Raw genomic sequence first — 18,318 nt, forward strand, 5'->3', positions numbered from 1 at the left:
GCTCTGATCCAAACACAGGTTTATTCACATCTGCAATATATCGGCCGATCAAACGAAGCACAGAGCAGTCGAAAAAAGACACACAACCCCAATCTACTTTTAGAGGAACGTAAAAAGAAGCTTCTCAGTTTCTAGAAATTTTTTTCTGGGATGTTTTTTAATTTCTCTAAACTGTACTATACATTCACTTTTCAATGCAGGCTTTGCATCGAGGTAATGAGCTAAGAAAAACACTGTCAAGACGCAGGAATGAGGGCTTTAACTGGGGGTGATGCAAAAAAAAAATACTGGATTTAGACGACACATACAATAAACTGTACGTCTGATAAAAGCTGATATGTTTTCTAAGCTGCAACCCAGACGCCGAGAGCACCCCCCTCCCGTCCGACGAGTTCAGACGAGCGTTCAAGAGATTCAATAACAAGTGCCAGTAATAAATGCAGAGTTTAAATTTTAAAAAAAAAAGTTCTCACAGTAACGTCACTGTCACACATTAAGAGTAACACAAAAGTAGCAAACGATGAGGAACAGATGAGCTCTCAGCTGATCAGTCCGTCTCAACCGGCTCCAGGTGTCAGTTTTCATCGATGCTGGTGTTACCTGGACTCTTCTCCGTGACATCTTTTGCAGTCTTTGTTCCTCAGCCACTCCTCCATAAGACCTTCTTCCTCTAAAGTGTTCATGAAGCGGTCTCTTTAAAACATGGAGAAGCTCCTATGGTTACCATCAGGGCTTTGAGCTCAGGGTCAAAAATCATAGCGGAGAATGAATGAAGGAGCGTGACGTCTTTCCAAAACGTCCGCCGCCACACGGCACACAGTTCACTGCCGGCAGAGAAAAGGCGTCAAACATGCATTAGTGTGAAAATGGCTTTGGATGAGGCAGTAGAAAAAAACTAAACAAAAAAGGTAGATGGAGCGAAGAATGGGAGCAGGAAAAGCCTGGAAACTCTTTGGCCGAGGCATGTCCGACATCTACACACACAGAGCTCTGGGAAACCTGCAGGAAGAGGAGAAACGTGTAAAAAGAAGATTCTTTAATAAAACCTGCATTTGAACAGACATCTACAGAATACAGGAGTTCAGTTCATTGATCCAGTTCTACACGGCTTCATGTCAGCTCGTTCCTGTTGGCTTCATAGGATTGTTTTTGAAACCCGTTTTCAATGAGTGGCTTCAAAAATAAAAACGTGCCAAACGTCATTCTGGGCCTCTAAACCCATCCAGGTTGGTTTTGACAAACACAGAACATATAATGTTCATTTGGAATTTGAAAAATAAGTAAGGACTAATGCAAATGATAGTAGGAATAAAAGCAGCAATCTGTATGAACCCTGTAAAACCCACTGCTGCAAAAATACAATACATGTTATTTTTGATCATTTTTATCTACAAAATGTAGAAAAAAATATTTAAAAAAACATTTCTTTGTTAAGTTTATTTCTTTTCTCCTTTTAGGTTTATACATATATATATTTTTCCATTTAATTTTTTGCTAATTTTTGTCTATAAAATGTAGGAAAAAAATAACATAAAAGGGGTAAAAATGCCATAGTTTAGTCTGTGGTCTAAAATATATAAAAAAAAAAAACATAGTTTAGTATGTCGTCCAAAATGGGGTAAAAAACATCATAGTTAGAAAGTTAACATTTTGCAGTAACTAGTTTCTTAGAGTAATTTATTCTTGCAGTCAGCTGTCCTTGTACGATAAATACTGTCAGGATGAAGGTTAAACTAGGAAATCTAAGTGCATGTGCAGTGAGCAGTCTGACCTGTCCTCAGTGAAGCCATCCATCTCCTCTTCATCATCCAGCTCCATGTCCAACTCGTTGTCGAGACAACCACGGCCGTAGCCGCTCAGCACGCTGCAGGGAGGAGAGATTTTGAAATGATGTTTTTATTACATATTAATCTTACTTTAAACACTGTGTAACGGTGACTGAGGGTGTTGCTGCTACTAACCTGACAGAGCGAAACGTGAAGAACACAATCCTCTTCAGCTTCTTGTTGTAGAAGAAGTAGTTGAAGGACCAGAGGCTTCCCTCTTCACCAAAAGGGTCTGAGTCCAGATCAGGGTTGTAGCTAAAACAAAGCATTCTTAATTTAGACTCACTCAACGCTACAGGGATTCTCTGCATGATAAACTATGACACCACCTACCTGTAAATGTCACAGCCCTGCAGGTTGATCTCCTGGTCGATGGCGTTCCACAGCTCGGGCCCCAGAGAGTTGAACTCCTCACCCACAGCCGAGAACAGGCTGCTGTTTACCGCATTAGCCACCTGGAGAGAAATCACGCTCAATTAGCCGCTCAGCAGACCTCATTATGCTTTACTCGGACGCCGCCGCAGAGCGACATACTGACCCAGTTGAGGCTGGGCTCTCGGCTGAACTCGTGAGCGCGCGCTGCACTGAAGTCGTAGTCGGGCCTGAAGGACTCGTTGAGCGTGGTGATGAGGTAGAAGAGAGTCTTCCTGCAACACTTGTCACTCAGAGGGTTTTCTCCGTCCTCGCTGCTCTTCCCCAGCCTGCACAGAACAACACAGTTCAACACCAACAGTCCTGCATGTACATTTACTGCCTGCACTGGGCTGCAGTACTCACTGTGAGGGGCTGGTGGCGCTGGTGGACTGAGGGGGGAGAGAGCCTCCAGGACGTGGGGCTCCCCCTCCTGGCAGAACTGCTTGAACATGTGTTTATCATCTCCTGCCATCTTACAGGAGTAGCTCTCAATCCTGCAGGACAGAAAAAAAAAAAGTCATCTGGTGGATAAAATGCAGAAAACTTAATGATGGGAGGAAAAATGTTGGCTAAATTAATAGAAATTACTTTGAACACTTCACTAGGTCTAAAAACACGATTACACAACAGAAAAGGGTCACTTTAGGGTATTTTCAAGCATTTTAATCAACTTTTTTCCCCCTCTTCTTTTCTCCAAAATCTGAAAAAATGCTATAAGACACAAATAAACTTAATATAGCGGACATAAAGAATAAGATTTGTGTAAACAAAAGGAAAAAAGCTGATTACAAATGCTCAATACAATGTCCTGTTCAGTCCAACCATCAAAAATATTAAATACACAAGTCAAGACAAGGAGAAGCAGTGTATGTGCAGTCACTTATGAGGGTTTTTTTTTGGCCAAATATGATATAAATATCAAATTGGATTTGTCATAATTAAACATTTAGTGCAGAAAACCTGACTGCATGCCAAGCCATAACTCTGTTTGACAAGATAGCTGCTGTCTTTCCACTGGAGGCCGTATCAGTGCAAACACCTGCAAAGTCAGAGCTAAAACGTCCTGTGTTCTCCTTCATGTTTCTGGGTCAGACGCTGCTCATACAGATATGTGAGCGAGGCAGACCGGGGGACAGTTGTTTATTTTTCCTAAGCCTGCCTAAAGGTTATCCAAGAGCAAAGGTTATGGAACTTGAGGGAGACTATTAAGACCCTCCTGGTCTAATTTTAGGGACATCAGAGGACGCAGCAGTGGAACGAGCTGCCCTGGTATTTCATCCACAACACAGCTGACAAAACACCGAGTGCACCCAGATGACTGGAGGGACACCGGAGCTGAGAGAAGACTATGAACACTTCACTATTTTTATATCTGTACACAACTCGAACTGCAGCCGACATATTTGTGTTTTACTGTGCTGCAGCTATTCCTGCTCTGTTTGTTTATTACAACAGAGCACCAGCTGTGTTGTTTCATTTCATAACTTGGAAAGAACTGAGCAACATTTGTGCAGCAACTAACTGCTCTTTTATGTTATTTAATTTCATTTCGGCATGTCTGCAGAGAATAAACCATAAACCAGCTTGGAGCCCGTTTGGTCCATTCTGAGCTGGAGTCCTGCTGCAGTGACGGGCTGCCTCACTAATCCACTAAGCAGCCTAAACACCAGCAGCCTTGGCAGCTCCAACAGCACTCAGCTGGTATCACTATGTGTACATACACCAATAAGCATTTCACAACAGCCTCCAAAATAACCAGAGTGGTGCGAAAGGACACCGTGTGATCTGCGTCACTCTGGGTCACAACCAAGACAGAAGCTCAGTTTCACCTCCCACACTTCAAACCCTGCACCAAGACCGGGCTGCATAACTCTACGGCCCACCGGCCTTTATGTAACTGCACTGTCACTGTATCTGCACGCCCTGCTGTGAGCTTTACATAACCTAAAACAAGAAAAAAAAAAAGCACCGACAGTCATCTATTAGCTATCAGTGCAAGCCCTGAAAGTAGGCGTTCAGTGAAGCAACCTGCTATCATGATTTTTGTGCAGCACACAGGTGGTTGTTTGCTTTACTACCCCGTTTATGAGCAGTCAGTGAACCCTGAACCTGCCCTCTCCCTGTTTAACCCTCCTGTTGTCTTCATTTACAGGCATCGAAAAATATTGTTTCTTGTCTGGGGAAAAAAAAAATCCCAAAATTCAGCAGAAATTTCCCCCAAATTTCGCAAAACCTTCAGGAAGAAAATTTCAATGATTCCGTGAAAATTTCCCTAAAAAAAATTCCCCCAAATTTGGCAAGAAAATTCTTGCAAATATTTTCAAAAAATGAGCAAAAGTCTTCCAAAAAAATCCTAAAAATATCTAAAATGATTACATTAATATCAGTAAAATTTCTAATGTTTTCTTTAAGCACATTCAAAACAAAAAACAGCAAATTTCGCTGGATTTTGGTTGATTTTTTTTTTGGTGAATCTTCTTAAATGTTTTTAAACATTTCCTTTTCGTCCACCAAAAAATGTTTAAAGATTTCCAAAAATGTTGAAAACGCAGACATCAGAAGTTTCACTATGAAAATATATATATTTTTCCCCCACATTTTCAAACTTTAAACGACTCAATTTTGACCCACAGGACAACAGAAGGGTTAAGGACATCAGTCAAACCTTTTCCTGTACGAATTTTCTTACAATAAATGCTTGCTACTGCAGTGGGTTTATTTCAGAATCAGAATCGGTTTATTTACTACATTATTTAAGTGAGACAGCTGTGCAGCTCGGACATGAAGTGCAAATTAATCACCAGAGACTGTGCACAATTACCACTGTATGTAATGTAAACAACTTGTAAAGTGCAAGAGGATAACATTAATCCCTTTTAAAGCTGTGCATTAATGTAACGCAATCAGAGTGCATGGTGAGGGGAGAGGGTGAACGTCATCCTGTCAAACACAGCGTCTGAGCTGCAGCCGATATTCCGGTTGAGCCTGCAAGTCTGCTCTGCAAAACAAGCAGCAAAGCAAATTTGTCGAAAGTATCTCTAGAGGCGATCTATGCGTGCCCCAGTGCTGGGGGCTGACGCTACGTATGCGTTTTGAAGATGTCAGTGGAACAACACAACACCTACAGCTGCAGTCTGCAAGGCAACAAACCCATAAAGACCAATAAACAAAAGAAACACGTCAGTCTTATGGGGATATGTCAGCTGCAGAAAGTGTGATACTGGCCATAAAACAATGTGTTGCAATTGCTGCCATGTCATAACGAAAGCAATTTGTTCAACCATTTAATATCAGTACCATACAGCTGTGCAGCAAGCAAAAAGTCAGATTTGAAAGCAGTACAGAGTAAAAGTAAGTCTTTGGGACTGCAACATATGCAAAAGGTCCGAAAGATGTTTTTCAGCTCCTTTGATATGATTATTTTTATTCCCGATGAGGATACACTCCTTCACAACATCACTGTGGAATGACTAATATATTCCAAACAGACTTTCATAGCTCATCTAGTGAAGATTTCTTCATATCTTATTATGAGTTGCTTCCAATATTGTGTAGCCCTGTTACACAACAGGAACAAAATAGTTTTTGAGTGTAAAAAGGCCACAATGAGTGCTTCAGTGAGCTGTAGGAGTTTAGCCTTACCTGCCAAGGATCCGAGACTCTCCGGTTTCAACACACAGCCGGGAGCTGAGGGCTTCAAAGCTGGAGTTTTCCAACAGTTTCATTGCTGTCTGCTAAAAAAAAATACATGACAAATATCGAGATATTGCCAGATAATTCATACTGGGACAAACAGGCTTTTACTGCAGCGGTCGGCCTTAGATTGCTTTCATATGGTGTTAAGTAGGAGAAAAAATAGCTTGTCTCTATATAGCACTTCTAAAAACAAAGGTGTACACAGTGCTTTGACAGGCAAAGACAAAGCAGGACAACCAGAAGGCAACATAATAAATAAGAGGAAGTTTAAACAAGACATTTAAAACCCGATCTGCCAATAGTTGTAAAGTCACTGTTGTTTACATAATACACACAACCTTTTTTTAAAAAATAAAATAAAATCAGGTGGTAAGAATTTACACTACAAGTTTGTATATAAAAGATAAGATCCTATAGAGTTATTTCTGAGTATGTACATTTACCCGAGTAAGTTCAAAATTGCAGCTAAAATTCTACAATGTTATGTAAAATACTAATTTATCTGATTAAGTAGTAAGTTTAAGGTCGACCTTAAAGTATTACTAACTACGCAAAACTTACTTGACCAGTTTTTAAATGCAAGGCTAGGAGTCCACCGTATTATATAAAATGAAACACTTAAAAGTGAACATTAGTAACGTAAAATGTTATATTTTCTAAACTGACAGAAAAATGTCAGTCAAGACTGTACAAAAGGCACCATGGCAACGGTTACTTAGCATTTAGACATGTTCGCTCGCTCGGCGCAGCAGCTGTGTAAAGTAAGGAAATTAATTATAAAATGAGTAAAAAGCAGATAAATATCGGTGTAAATATGATTGTTTAGTTGTTTAGGGCTGCAGCGCCCCGTCAGGACAACATTTTGATCAAAACACCATTTCCTCAGTCAGAAAATGCCGCCCCTCCCCCACCCTGCTCCAACCAACTTAACTACCCGTCTTCCTGGTTCAGTATCGAAACAATAATTCACTTACCGAGCAAAATTCTCCGCACAGGCAGAAAACAGCTGGCTTAAAAGTCGGGGGGTCGTCTGTACCGTTAGACACTCGAACCCGTTTAACGGACTGGTTACCGGAGATTAACGAGCCGCGCTTTGTTGTTGACCAGCTAACGTTAGCCGAGTTAGCGGTTAGCTCTGTTGACTACCAAACGCTCCTGTTGTCTTCGCTTCACAGCTGCGCTTTTAGTTCGCACTCAAGCTTAAGCATCGTTCACAAGCACTCGGTCGAGGATGAGTTATTCTGAGGCTTTTAAAATTTATAGAAAAGCTGCTCTTGCCGATTAAATGCGATGAGATTAAATCCAAAGACTGCTGGCGTCCGTCGGAGTCTGTCTGCAGCGGCATCCCTTTCGACCTGATTTTACTAAGCGATCGGTATCAGCTGGATCAAGTCGCTTTTTTTGAGCGACTCGATCAGAAAAGCAGCGACGAGCTACCAAATAAAAGACCTAATAATATGTTGAACGGGTCGCGGTTGCTGCGAATCGTCGATTACCTCAACAACACATCTATTCTCATCAAAACAACGGAATCTACTGTATGAAAAAGCCAAGCCCCTTTTCATTTATATACAACTACTGACGCACCCGCCCACTTTTAATGCGTTCTCTCATGATTGGCTGCATCAATCTGTCAATAGGTATCAACGAATGTGATTGGCTAAGATTTGGTCGGTCTCCAGGCCGAAACTGTGCGAAGACAAACCACAACTGGTTGAAGAAGAACAGCAAATTCAGAGTTGTTTTGGAGAATTTACGATGTTTATATTCATTGTTCATCGCTTCTGGTTCCAGCACAATAAAACAGTCACTTAAAACGTTTAAATACTTCGCCTAAATACACAACTTACACTGGCTTATGCATACCAACAGCTACATAAGCTTATTTGACATATATTTAGCGTATTGCATGGTCAAATTTTCTGTTTACATAACAGTTTATCCATTTGATACTAATTTTGTGGCGCAATCAGCTGCAGAGGATTGTACAAGATTGAATTTCCGCTAAGACCAAATTTACCCTCAAGCGCATAGCAACAGCATAATGATGTGTAGATAAAGGGATAGCAGCTCCTTTGAATTGGCCCAGTGGCCTAATGGATAAGGCATCAGCCTCCGGAGCTGGGGATTGTGGGTTCAAGTCCCACCTGGGTCGAATTACATCATGTTTAATAACAGTTAATAATGCTGCTGCATATACCTGGAATACGTAATTTGTACTTCCCGATACTCAAATCACAATGAAAAGCCTCACTGTGCATTTTGCACACACAATCCGACTCCAAATATTTTAAAACCACATTTTATTGACATAAATACAAACGGCAACCATCCACAGTGGCCAGAGCTGACTGGTCAGGACTGTGTAACATAGTCAGAAACATCCTCCAGACCTGTGCACTCATTGTCCAGGTACTCCAGGATCACATTACCCCCATTATACAGAGGAGCTTCTGGGTGAGCCAGCAGAGAGAGAAGGGTGTCATCCATCCGGAGAGCCTCACCTGTCTGAGGGTGACACAGCCGTAGCTTCTGCAAATGCAGAGGACGGTTATACAACATTAAAATGTATATACCAGTTTTTTTCTAGATGCATTTAAGCTCAAATGAAATCATGTTTTTTGAAATATAGAATTAGGTTTTACACATGATAAACAATTTAAAAGGACACAGAAAGCAGAAGCAGAAAAAGAAGAAACATCAATTACGGGTGGAAGAGCAGTTAAAGTTTCACAGAGACATCACACATTACTGGTCATAAAAAAAAACTGTAAAATATGCATCGCAACATTTAATGCTCACATTCAGGTTACTGCTGTAAACCCCAAATGAGACTAACATGCAGAATGTTGGTTAACCCCACTTCCTGTGAGCAGAGGTGTCTGTGATGCTGTCACATGCTGCAAGCAGGAAAGTGTCTGTAGTGCGTGTAGAAACAAAATTAAACTCTTCTAAGATAAACGGGTGAGCTTTGCTATCAGCTGACGTTATAATAAAAGTATACTTCAAAAAAGGGTAAAGCACGGTGAAAGGTCGAGGAAGCAGATCAGCTGTAAACGTGTAATTTGATTTTATTGGGCTCTTTGTGATTCTCTTCCTACTCTGTTACCTTAGCTGTCAGCACATTGTTGTTGTTCTTGAGGCTGGCTAGAGAGGCGGCATAATCCACCACTTTCCCCACACTCCATTTGGAGCAGAAGAACATGGGCTGGCTGGAGTCTTTAGATTCTTTAGGAAGATACACCTGGAAATATGTTCTCTCTGTCTGAAAAGCAAAAACAACAACAGTTGGACACAATTATGTCAATATAAGAAGCTATGATGGAAGTAAAGTTTTAACGTAAAAGCCATGACAGTTAGGATTACCTGTGGCAGTCCTTTGTCTCCTGCAGCATGCAGCTTGAGTTTCATTAGTGCTACTTTAGCTGCAGTTGCACTGTTCTTTGCTCCTCGGCGCCCTTTATTTTTGGATCCATCCTTTGATGCTGAGAGAAAAACACAAACAATCCAAATGTAAGTAGGTTAAATCTGAAAGTTGTGCATGAGTTATGACAGAGATGACAGCAATTTGTTTCATACTGATCCCCTGTGGCCAAAAAGAGGAATGACAGCGGAAGTTCTGTCTGTTGGCAACTTGTCAAGACAAACTAGTTGAACTGACCTACAATCTTTTGCACCAGCTCTTTGGTTGCTGCCATTCGAGGCTTTTGGACCTCCAGCTTTTCACACTTGTGATCATCTTGATGACGATGACTAGAAAGTAAAAACAAGAAAAACTTAGATGATCTGTCCCAGTGATAAATCAGTATTATACTGTACCTTCAGTATGAAGTCTGAATGAGCACGGTACAGCTCATCACACACTGTGTCGCTTTATAAAAAGACAAATTAAAAAGAGAGAAAGAAAAACGTACGATAAACAGAAATGCCTTTCACACTGTGGACAAATAACTGGTAACAATTCTTTTCCTTTGCAGTCTTCAAATGAGCATGGATAACTTTTTGGTCCCCCTGTAGTCTGAGATTCCCTTTTTACTGGCTCCTGAAAAAAAGTAAATACAGATGTTTCACAAAAATAACACTGCTGTGATCTGTTTACAATGATGGGGAAAATGCACCAGTAGTTGTCCTAATCTTCTCAAAGAAACACACATGTTGTCAAGAGCAGAGCGTACCTCTGGACATGAGTGAGCCTCTCTGCTTCTGTGTTCAAGACTGTAAGAGATTAAAGAGAACATGTGGTAAAATGTAAATTTAGAAAGACACAACAAACATACCTAGATCGATCAGAGGTGGAAAGCAACAAACTGTATTTTGTAACTGAAAAATGTGTTACACAGTCTATTATTATGACAATTTCCAATTAACTGTTGAGTCTACAAAATGTCAGCAAATTCTTGAAAACTGTGAAAATGCTCATCAGAGTATTCCTAATTCTAAGATGACACATTTCCTGTTTTGTCTCACCAGCGGTTCAAAAGCAAAAAAAAAAAAAAAAAAAAAAAGAAAATGAATTTAGCCTAAAAAATAAAAAAGTGTCATGTGTCGTTTAGCCTGCTCAGAACACTGTGCAAAGCCACAACGCTTAGGACACAAGACAGCCCTAACAGTGATTGTATAAAGTTCTGAAGTAAATGTGAACAAGAGAAAATCAAGTGATTTTGACACATCTCCAGTAGGGGCAAGACCGATTTGTGGCACTGGCAGCTAGTAGTGACACTTTTTGTGGCACCGCTGCCGTGCCACGGTTGATGCCACTGTTTGGGCGAGATGCCACTGCCGCAGCGGCATTTCCAGTGGCCTCTGGAGATGCCAGCAGAGGTGCCACGGTTAATGTCACTGTCGGCAAGTAGATGTGGCTTCGGGACAAAATGTTTGTAAACAATCGAACAGCGGGCCAACCTGCGAGGGGGTGCGCTCCGATTCCGCGAGCAGCGGAGCTTCTACAGCTGATCGCTGCTGCTTGGGACACACGTCTCAATTCTGATCACAGACGTATTAAAAATGACTCCCGAGACACACACACGTTTTGCACACACTGTTGCTCTGCTCAGTGAAATCTGGCTGGTGCAACCGTGTCCGACCAGTAGCGCAAACGCGGAAATGCCCGGCAGCAGCCGACCACGCGAGTTTCGTGTTGCGGTGACGGACTGGCTTGGCTCCGTGCCAAATCAAATTTTCAAAATCATCTGGCGGGCCAGATATTATTCCTGACGGGCCAGTTTTGGCCCACGGGCCGCCAGTTGCCGACCACTGGTTTAGGGGATACCACGGTTAATGCCACTGTCTGTGTCACTGCACAGTGGCATTAACCGTGGCACCGCAGCGCTGCCAGTGCCACAAATCGGACCTGCTGTCTCTCCACATTTATGCACGGTGGGCAGTGTAAGGAATTATATATATAAAGTGATGCATTTTGTGACAATTTTTAGTTGATCTGGAGACCAGCTTGGCCTGTTGTACTCGTTGTATAGCGTACAATAAATCCACAAGCAGACTGAAGAAGAACGTTTTTTCTCTCAAGTGTATAGAATAATTTTGAACAATTAAATGAAAATCTTCATCAAAAACATTTAGCTAAAGTTCAGTTTAAATATAAAAGGGCTCAACTGCATAGCATGTTTTCTTCTCCACTGCATCACCAGAGTTTCAGATGTTAAACTTGCTTTTGATCTTCATACCAAAGTTTGAATCAAACCATGTATGCCAGCTTACATTTGGTTATTAAATATTTCATGTCACTGTTCTTACTTGAACTGAAATGACAACAATGCTTCTAAATCATCCAAATATATCTTTGATATTTGTATTTGCAATGTTGTTTACTATTTAGATGACATACTGGATTGGTGATGAGCCAAAATCACTCAGTAACATCAGCCGGTGTCAATCCAGCCACAGCAGTTAGCTCACACATAAACAGTCTTTTACAGTATGTTGGTTTTTTTTTTACAATCTTTATTAAATACGGTATTACCCTGAGTTAAGGGACTGAATGTCTTCTTTAACTTTAGAAATTGTTTTACATGGGAGATGATGTGCTCTCTTACCAGAAAACACCACTGCAAGAATCACAAACAAATGGAAGAAAATCTGTAAGGAGAACATAGGAAACAAATTAAACCTGGAAACAGGAATCCACACAGTTGACAGCCTAATGGTTTGATTTTGTATTGCAACATTTTCTCTTAAGCTGTTCTGTACGAAAACAAATTATATGGAGAGTCTGAGTTAAAAAAAAAAAAAGACAACAGATTGTAAATTGCACTGTAATTATGAAGACTGGGTTTCACTTAAATTCATTTGAAAATACAATCACTTACAGATTCATCTTTTTTGACACATCAGAGGTTTTGATTCATCTATTGGGTACGTTGAGTTGTCATTAAAACATTATTCCCTGGAGTTACAGTTTACTTATTTTGCTCATTAAGCATATTTATTAAGGTTGACAATAATGTATTAAGATCTCAGATGCAGTTATAGCAAACAGGTAGATACCAAAGTAGCTTTGTGCTGCTGATTCACGAACATTAGTTTTGGGAAATTTTAATAATAGTTTATGTCGAGCCTGACAAACACGATAAGTTAAAACTCGAGCTGAATTTTCTTATGATACGCGTTTGTAGTTTTACAGAAGATGCAGCGACAACAGACTGAACTGGGGCTACACAAAGCTCACATAGTTAGCGGTTAGCTTGCTAGCTAATGTAGCGAGCTAACAGTTGCTGATCAATGGAAACTAACACCCGACAGATAGCTAACATGCTAGTCATGCTAAGGAGGCAGTCAGCACGTGTTTTATGTCAAGAAAACGTCAGAATAGTGTCTCATTTCAACATCTTTACTGATTACAGATCGGATGAAATGGTGACGGACCTTTCAGGTTGCATGAATCGATCTGACAGTGTTTTCCGATGTCTAATTCAGCCATTAGCTCGCTCTGAATCTGCCGTTCATGTCAACACGAACTCTGACCCCGGACGTGAAATCACGTGACAAAGAATTCTTTTTTCCATCAGTTTTATTTATTTATTTATTTATTTATTTATTCATTGAATTTTTATTTTTATTCGTATGGTAGGATTTACTCGACTTTCCGGATTAAAAAAAATATGCAAGTAGAACTTTTAAATTATTTTACAACCGTCAAGTTTTTTAAGTGCACACTTTACTAACCCTAAAATAAAACGTAAAAATATAAACGCCGCCATGGTTCACCATCTGAAAGTAAACATTAAAGTTTCGTCTATAATGTTTTTTTTATGATATTTTACGCTCAGTAAACGGAGAAAAGAGGCCTGGGTGAAAACTGAGGGAGGGAGCGATGGGGTCAAGTATCATTCGTCACACAGGTAATGGAGGAAAGGTGTGGTGGTGAAAGGTGCGTTCACTGGCTGGTTTGAACTGAAAGCACAAAGCCGTCGAGCTGGAAAATCTGCCCGTCCGTAACACACCCGCCTGTAGAGACTGAAGTCGGACGGTTGTTGAGACTCCGTGTATTTTAGTTCTGTGCGGTGTTTACTCTAAAAGCTGCAAAAATGAGTAAATTCCCGAATTTCTTCAAGGGCTCGAGTTCGTCCGGCTCCAAGTCCAAACACCACCGGTCCCGGGGAGGACCTTCACCCCAGGAGGCCATCCACAAACTCCGGGAGACCGAGGAAATGCTGACGAAGAAGCAGGACTACTTGGAGAAGAGGATAGAGCAAGAATTAGCGATCGCCAAGAAGCACGGCACTAAAAACAAGAGAGGTGAGTTTTTATAGAAGTCTGAAAAACAGGTGCACCTGCTTTAACGAGGCCACGCTGGGCCCTGAACTAGTAGGCCTCTAGTGGTTCACCTAGGATTTTAATCATTCTCAGGCAAATATCCACATCAAACTTATTTCGGGTATTAAAGGAGGTTTTTAACCCCATTTAGAAGTCATAGTTCAGGGCTATTTCCTTCAGATTTTACATTCCTGTATTAAGTCGCCATGTAAAGAGCACAGCCAGCCCATTCCAAAGTCCAGAGAGGAAACTACTACTAATAAATCTTCAAAAATGAAATTATTTTTATTTTTAATTGCAGTAAAATTATTGGACATTGAAGAAATATTTTTTTAAACCAAAACTAACATGTACTTTCTCCTCTTTGTGTTTAAGAACATAACTCTCTAAGTACATTCCATATTTCCTGGTTGTCACACTTGTTGACCACAAGTGGACCCAGTTTCAGTCTGAGAATTCAGAATGAAAATTGAATTGATAGATGAAGCATCTGTTATATGTAATTGTAGAATTTTTAGATAGATGTTTGGAAGATACTTGAATTAATAATTACAGCTGTAGCTATTAGTCAATTAGTTGATAAGTTAATAACGATTGAATTAATCATTTTGAGTATGTTTTTAAGCAGAAACAAGTCTAAATCTTGTGATTCCAGCTCCCTAAATGTGAATATTTTCTGGTAAACAAAATGTTTGGATTGTGTACAAAACAAGACATCTGAGGATGACGTCTTGGGCCGTAGACCAACAGCTAATTGGTTAATAAATAATATAATCCACAGATAAATTTACAATGAAATATTGATTAGTTACCGCCTTGCTGACAACAAAACAGCGAACTAGACTTCTAATTTCACAGTAGTATTGAGTTTAAGACCCATATTTGTATACAGACTAGTAATTCATTTCACAAATACCAGACAAGGGTTAGGTTAAAACAATAAGTCCCCTGTAGACATCCTCTAAGATGACTGGCCTGCGTGGATTATTTGTAATTTGTATTCCAGTGAACAAATTTACTACAGCAGAAAGTAACAGGTTTATAACAACAAACCAAAAGCATTTTAATACAGCCGCACCAGAAACCTAAAGTAGGAGCCCGTATGAAATGTTGTCTCTGCTGCATTGCTCGTTGAATCACCTCAGACTAAAAATAAACTTTGCCATGTGAAGGGAGGAACCGTGTATGTTTTGTTCGTGCACGCCCAATCCTTCTTGACCAGAGCAAAGAAAGAAGTAAAATTATCAGAAAGAATCGCACACATCTAACGTCTGCAACCTTTCTGTGTATCAGCTGCTCTGCAGGCCTTGAAGAGGAAGAAGCGTCTGGAGCAGCAGCTCACTCAGATCGACGGGACGCTCTCCACCATCGAGTTTCAGAGAGAAGCTCTAGAGAACTCGCACACCAACACAGAGGTCCTGAAGAACATGGGCTACGCTGCCAAGGCCATGAAGAAGGTCCATGAGAACATGTAAGAAGCTGCAGGACAAGTAAACAGATTGAAATGTGACTAAAACAGTTTGATTGGGTTTATGTTCCCTGCTTATTTTGTGTGACTTGTGATCCGAAACTGAACAGTGCACAACAGTAATGAATTTAAAATAAATTTTAATTATCATTTTGAAAGTGAGAAAGGTGAAATCTATATTTATTAATACACTTATGAATATGGAATTAAAAAAAGTATTAATGCAAGGGGTTTTGATTTATGTATTGGGGGATGCTGAGTTGTCATCATAACATTATTCCTTGGCATTACAGTTTACTTTTTCTGCTCATTAAGCATATTTATTAAGGTTGACAATAATGGAGTAAGATCTCAGATGCAGTTATAGAAGACACCAAAGTAGCTCTGTGCTGCTGGTTCATGAAAATTAGTTTTGGGAACTTTTAACAATAGTTAATGTAGAGCCTGGCAAACAGGATAAGTTAAAGGTCGAGCTGTATTTTCTTATGATATGCGTTTGTAGTTTTACAGAAGATGCAGCAACAACAGACTGAACTGGTGCTACACAAAGCTCACATACAGTTAACGGTCAGCTTGCTAGCTCATGTAGCGAGCTAACAGTTGCTAATCAATGGAGACTAACACCCGCTAACATGCTAGCCATGCTAAAGAGGTGCTCAACAAGTTTTATTTCAGTAAAATGCCAGAATGCTAATATGCTAACACATTAGCATGCTATCTATCTAAAAATAGAAGCTTGAATTTCCCTTGGGATTAATAAAGTATCTATCTATCTATATCTATCTATCACATGCTAATAATCTTTAGCTACAGCTGTGGCATGTGATAACTCAGTACAAAGAATCCTAAAATATGAATGTGTTATCGCTTTTATTCCTTTAAATGCTCTTTTTTTTTTCAGTTTTGCAGCTTTGCCTGGGTTTAATGTGCATGCTGCATCTGCTACACTGAGATTATTTTATATAATAAACAGTTAACTGTTTCAGTCTTTCTTAATAGCATCCAAATATTGTAAAACGATAAAGCCATTGTTTTATGTGAGGAAATAATTGTGTATACAGCGATATTTCATATGTTTTATCTCGCCTCTCTCGCTCTCAGGGATGTTAACAAGATAGACGATCTGATGGATGATATCACAGAGCAGCAGGATGTGGCCCGGGAGATCAGTGATGCCATCTCCAGGCCTTTCGGCGATACATTTGATGAGGTTGGTACTTTTTAGTACCTCTGTCTGTTTATGTTGATAGTGTACAGTCATTTTCTTTCCTTTTTTTTTTTGTGCCACAGATTTTTTAAATATGCTGTGCACTTCTGGTACGCCACCTGCTAATCTCGCTGCTGTTTACCCGATGTGTTTTTTCAGGATGAGCTCCTGGCAGAGCTGGAGGAGTTGGAGCAGGAGGACCTGGAGGACATGGGTGGACTGCCCAGCGTCCCCAGCTCCAGACTGCCTGCATCACGGCACAGTCAGAGAGCAAGTAAGTTCCCAACAATGACGCTCTAATTATTAAAGAACAGCTTCTGTACAATAACTGTTTCAACCTCATCATCATGTAAATAGTCTTCTTTAAAAAACAAACAAATATCTGTGTATATATTGTTCTCTGCGTTTTTGCACTGTGTTCTAATTATTCTGTACTGCCTTATACTATTTTTTTCTCCTTGGAGTTGCTGGAACGGGCAACTTTCCCCACTGTGGGATCAATAAATTTTATCTTATCTTTTTAACTATCAGTGTAAGTATTTTAAAATGAACAAACCACTTTAGCAATTTTACCTACAAGATACATATGTGGTATTTTTAGAAGTTAGTACAAAATACAAACAGGAAACCAAGACTACTTATATACTCCACTTTTGTATGTTTATTTTATTCATACTTCTAACTTTATGTTTAACATCATAGTTAACATGTTTGAAAAATACTTATTAATAAAGATATCGTACAAAAGATAGTTACATAAACATTTTCACCTACATATTCTCAGATACAACTAAACTTAGAGTAAACAAAAACTTGTTTAAGATAAGATGAGAGTGGGTTGAAGTGTAGGAGAGGAAGTATGCTAAAACTGTATACCAAGATCTCTAAAAAAAAGTGTGCAACAAAAATTCTCCTACAAAACAAAACAGACATTTTTTTTAAAATCCAAATTTGAAAGCTTGCTATTTTTTCTATGTCTGATGGGAACAAAAACAACATATTTTATGATTATTAATCCATGGATGTGGAAAATAATTGATTCTGCTCTCAGTAATAGAGCAGAAAATCAAAGTTAACCCTGACACATTTTCCAGAATATTTTAACAATGTTATTTGTTAACTGTTTCCTACTTTATTTTTACAGCAACCAGGAGAAAGGCTGAAGAAGAAAACGACATGCGTATGCTGGAATCATGGGCAATTTGAGTACATACAGACATCCTCTTGGTTAGAGTGTAACACAAAACTATATGAAGATCTCCTTCTCTCATTTTTATTTTTTATATCATAGTTGAAGGTTTTTAGGGAAATGAAGAGCACAATATTACTTTCTAAAATAAGGTTTTTCCTTATAAGCTTGTAATTCCACTTTATATTTATCAATAAATTAAAAACTAAGAGTGAAGGAATCAAGAAACTGCATCTTAGATTTTATGTTCATATGTCTCTTATTTTCTTTTTGTCCTCTAATCATTCTGAAGTAATCTGTACAGAGTGCACTGCTTTTCATAGACCTACAGAAAGTGTAACAAGGACACAACTGAAGGTTTTTTAGCACAGGGCAGAACTGTATTTCATGCAGCTGTAAATAATTTCAGATTTTGCCTTAATGTTGTAAATATGTTGCATTAAAACTGTCCAGCAATAAAACTGTCTACTACATGTTTTCTCACTGTGTTGTCTTGATCACTGTATTTCTGTATTAATTTTGAATACTGTAGATGTAAAGACATAGCAAAAAAAATCTAATCAAGTGGATAACCATTTGTGCAATTTTTACTATGTGATAATACATGCTTACTACAGAATGTGTGTAGAAATATATAATCACATTGGGTGCCCCATAACATGATTGGCAGCATGTCGGTCCCCCTTTCTGTTTCTCAAATACAGTTGAATAACAGTAAAATGCTTTAAAAAATAATAACTATGATAGC

At 39.5% G+C, this 18,318-nt stretch overlaps 3 protein-coding genes and 1 non-coding gene across 4 annotated transcripts; 2 read left to right on the forward strand and 2 right to left on the reverse strand.

Moving 5' to 3' along the window:
- Nucleotides 1–2: 2 nt before the first annotated feature.
- On the reverse strand, nucleotides 3–8,090 carry LOC110960874 (repressor of RNA polymerase III transcription MAF1 homolog). Its single transcript, XM_051940187.1, is given in 9 exon segments — nucleotides 3–999; nucleotides 1,772–1,864; nucleotides 1,962–2,081; nucleotides 2,160–2,281; nucleotides 2,365–2,527; nucleotides 2,604–2,640; nucleotides 2,643–2,734; nucleotides 5,883–5,971; nucleotides 6,911–8,090. Coding segments are annotated over 8 exon segments (735 nt in total). The 5' UTR covers nucleotides 5,966–5,971; nucleotides 6,911–8,090; the 3' UTR covers nucleotides 3–974.
- trnar-ccg (transfer RNA arginine (anticodon CCG)) lies at nucleotides 8,019–8,091 on the forward strand. The gene has a single exon. It is a non-coding gene; the product is annotated as a tRNA-Arg (tRNA).
- A 131-nt stretch (nucleotides 8,092–8,222) lies between these two features.
- Nucleotides 8,223–12,950, reverse strand: zfand1 (zinc finger, AN1-type domain 1). The gene is made up of 8 exons (XM_022208285.2): nucleotides 12,816–12,950; nucleotides 11,987–12,029; nucleotides 10,112–10,151; nucleotides 9,851–9,978; nucleotides 9,598–9,689; nucleotides 9,303–9,421; nucleotides 9,046–9,201; nucleotides 8,223–8,468 (listed from the first exon to the last, which is right to left on the reverse strand). Exons 1-8 carry the CDS (start codon nucleotides 12,868–12,870, stop codon nucleotides 8,292–8,294), a joined length of 810 nt encoding a protein of 269 aa, XP_022063977.1. The 5' UTR covers nucleotides 12,871–12,950; the 3' UTR covers nucleotides 8,223–8,291.
- A 53-nt stretch (nucleotides 12,951–13,003) lies between these two features.
- On the forward strand, nucleotides 13,004–18,031 carry chmp4c (charged multivesicular body protein 4C). Its single transcript, XM_022208278.2, has 5 exons — nucleotides 13,004–13,688; nucleotides 15,000–15,177; nucleotides 16,276–16,384; nucleotides 16,541–16,655; nucleotides 17,526–18,031. The coding sequence occupies exons 1-5, from the start codon at nucleotides 13,478–13,480 to the stop codon at nucleotides 17,585–17,587; spliced, it is 675 nt and encodes a 224-aa protein (XP_022063970.1). The 5' UTR covers nucleotides 13,004–13,477; the 3' UTR covers nucleotides 17,588–18,031.
- The last annotated feature ends 287 nt before the right edge of the window (nucleotides 18,032–18,318 follow it).

This window comes from Acanthochromis polyacanthus, chromosome 20 (genome assembly GCF_021347895.1).
Source record: "Acanthochromis polyacanthus isolate Apoly-LR-REF ecotype Palm Island chromosome 20, KAUST_Apoly_ChrSc, whole genome shotgun sequence".
NCBI classification, from domain to species: Eukaryota; Metazoa; Chordata; class Actinopteri; family Pomacentridae; genus Acanthochromis; species Acanthochromis polyacanthus.

Coding starts and splice junctions, on each gene's coding strand:
- zfand1 (XM_022208285.2), bottom strand. CDS start 12,870: ATGGCTGAATTAGACATCGGAAAACACTGTCAGATCGATTCATGCAAC. Junction 10,152..11,986: donor TCTTGCAGTGGTGTTTTCTG/GTAAGAGAGCAC, acceptor AATCTCTTACAG/TCTTGAACACAGAAGCAGAG. Junction 9,202..9,302: donor GAGACAAAGGACTGCCACAG/GTAATCCTAACT, acceptor TTTGCTTTTCAG/ACAGAGAGAACATATTTCCA.
- chmp4c (XM_022208278.2), top strand. CDS start 13,478: ATGAGTAAATTCCCGAATTTCTTCAAGGGCTCGAGTTCGTCCGGCTCC. Junction 15,178..16,275: donor AAGAAGGTCCATGAGAACAT/GTAAGAAGCTGC, acceptor TCTCGCTCTCAG/GGATGTTAACAAGATAGACG. Junction 16,656..17,525: donor ACGGCACAGTCAGAGAGCAA/GTAAGTTCCCAA, acceptor TTATTTTTACAG/CAACCAGGAGAAAGGCTGAA.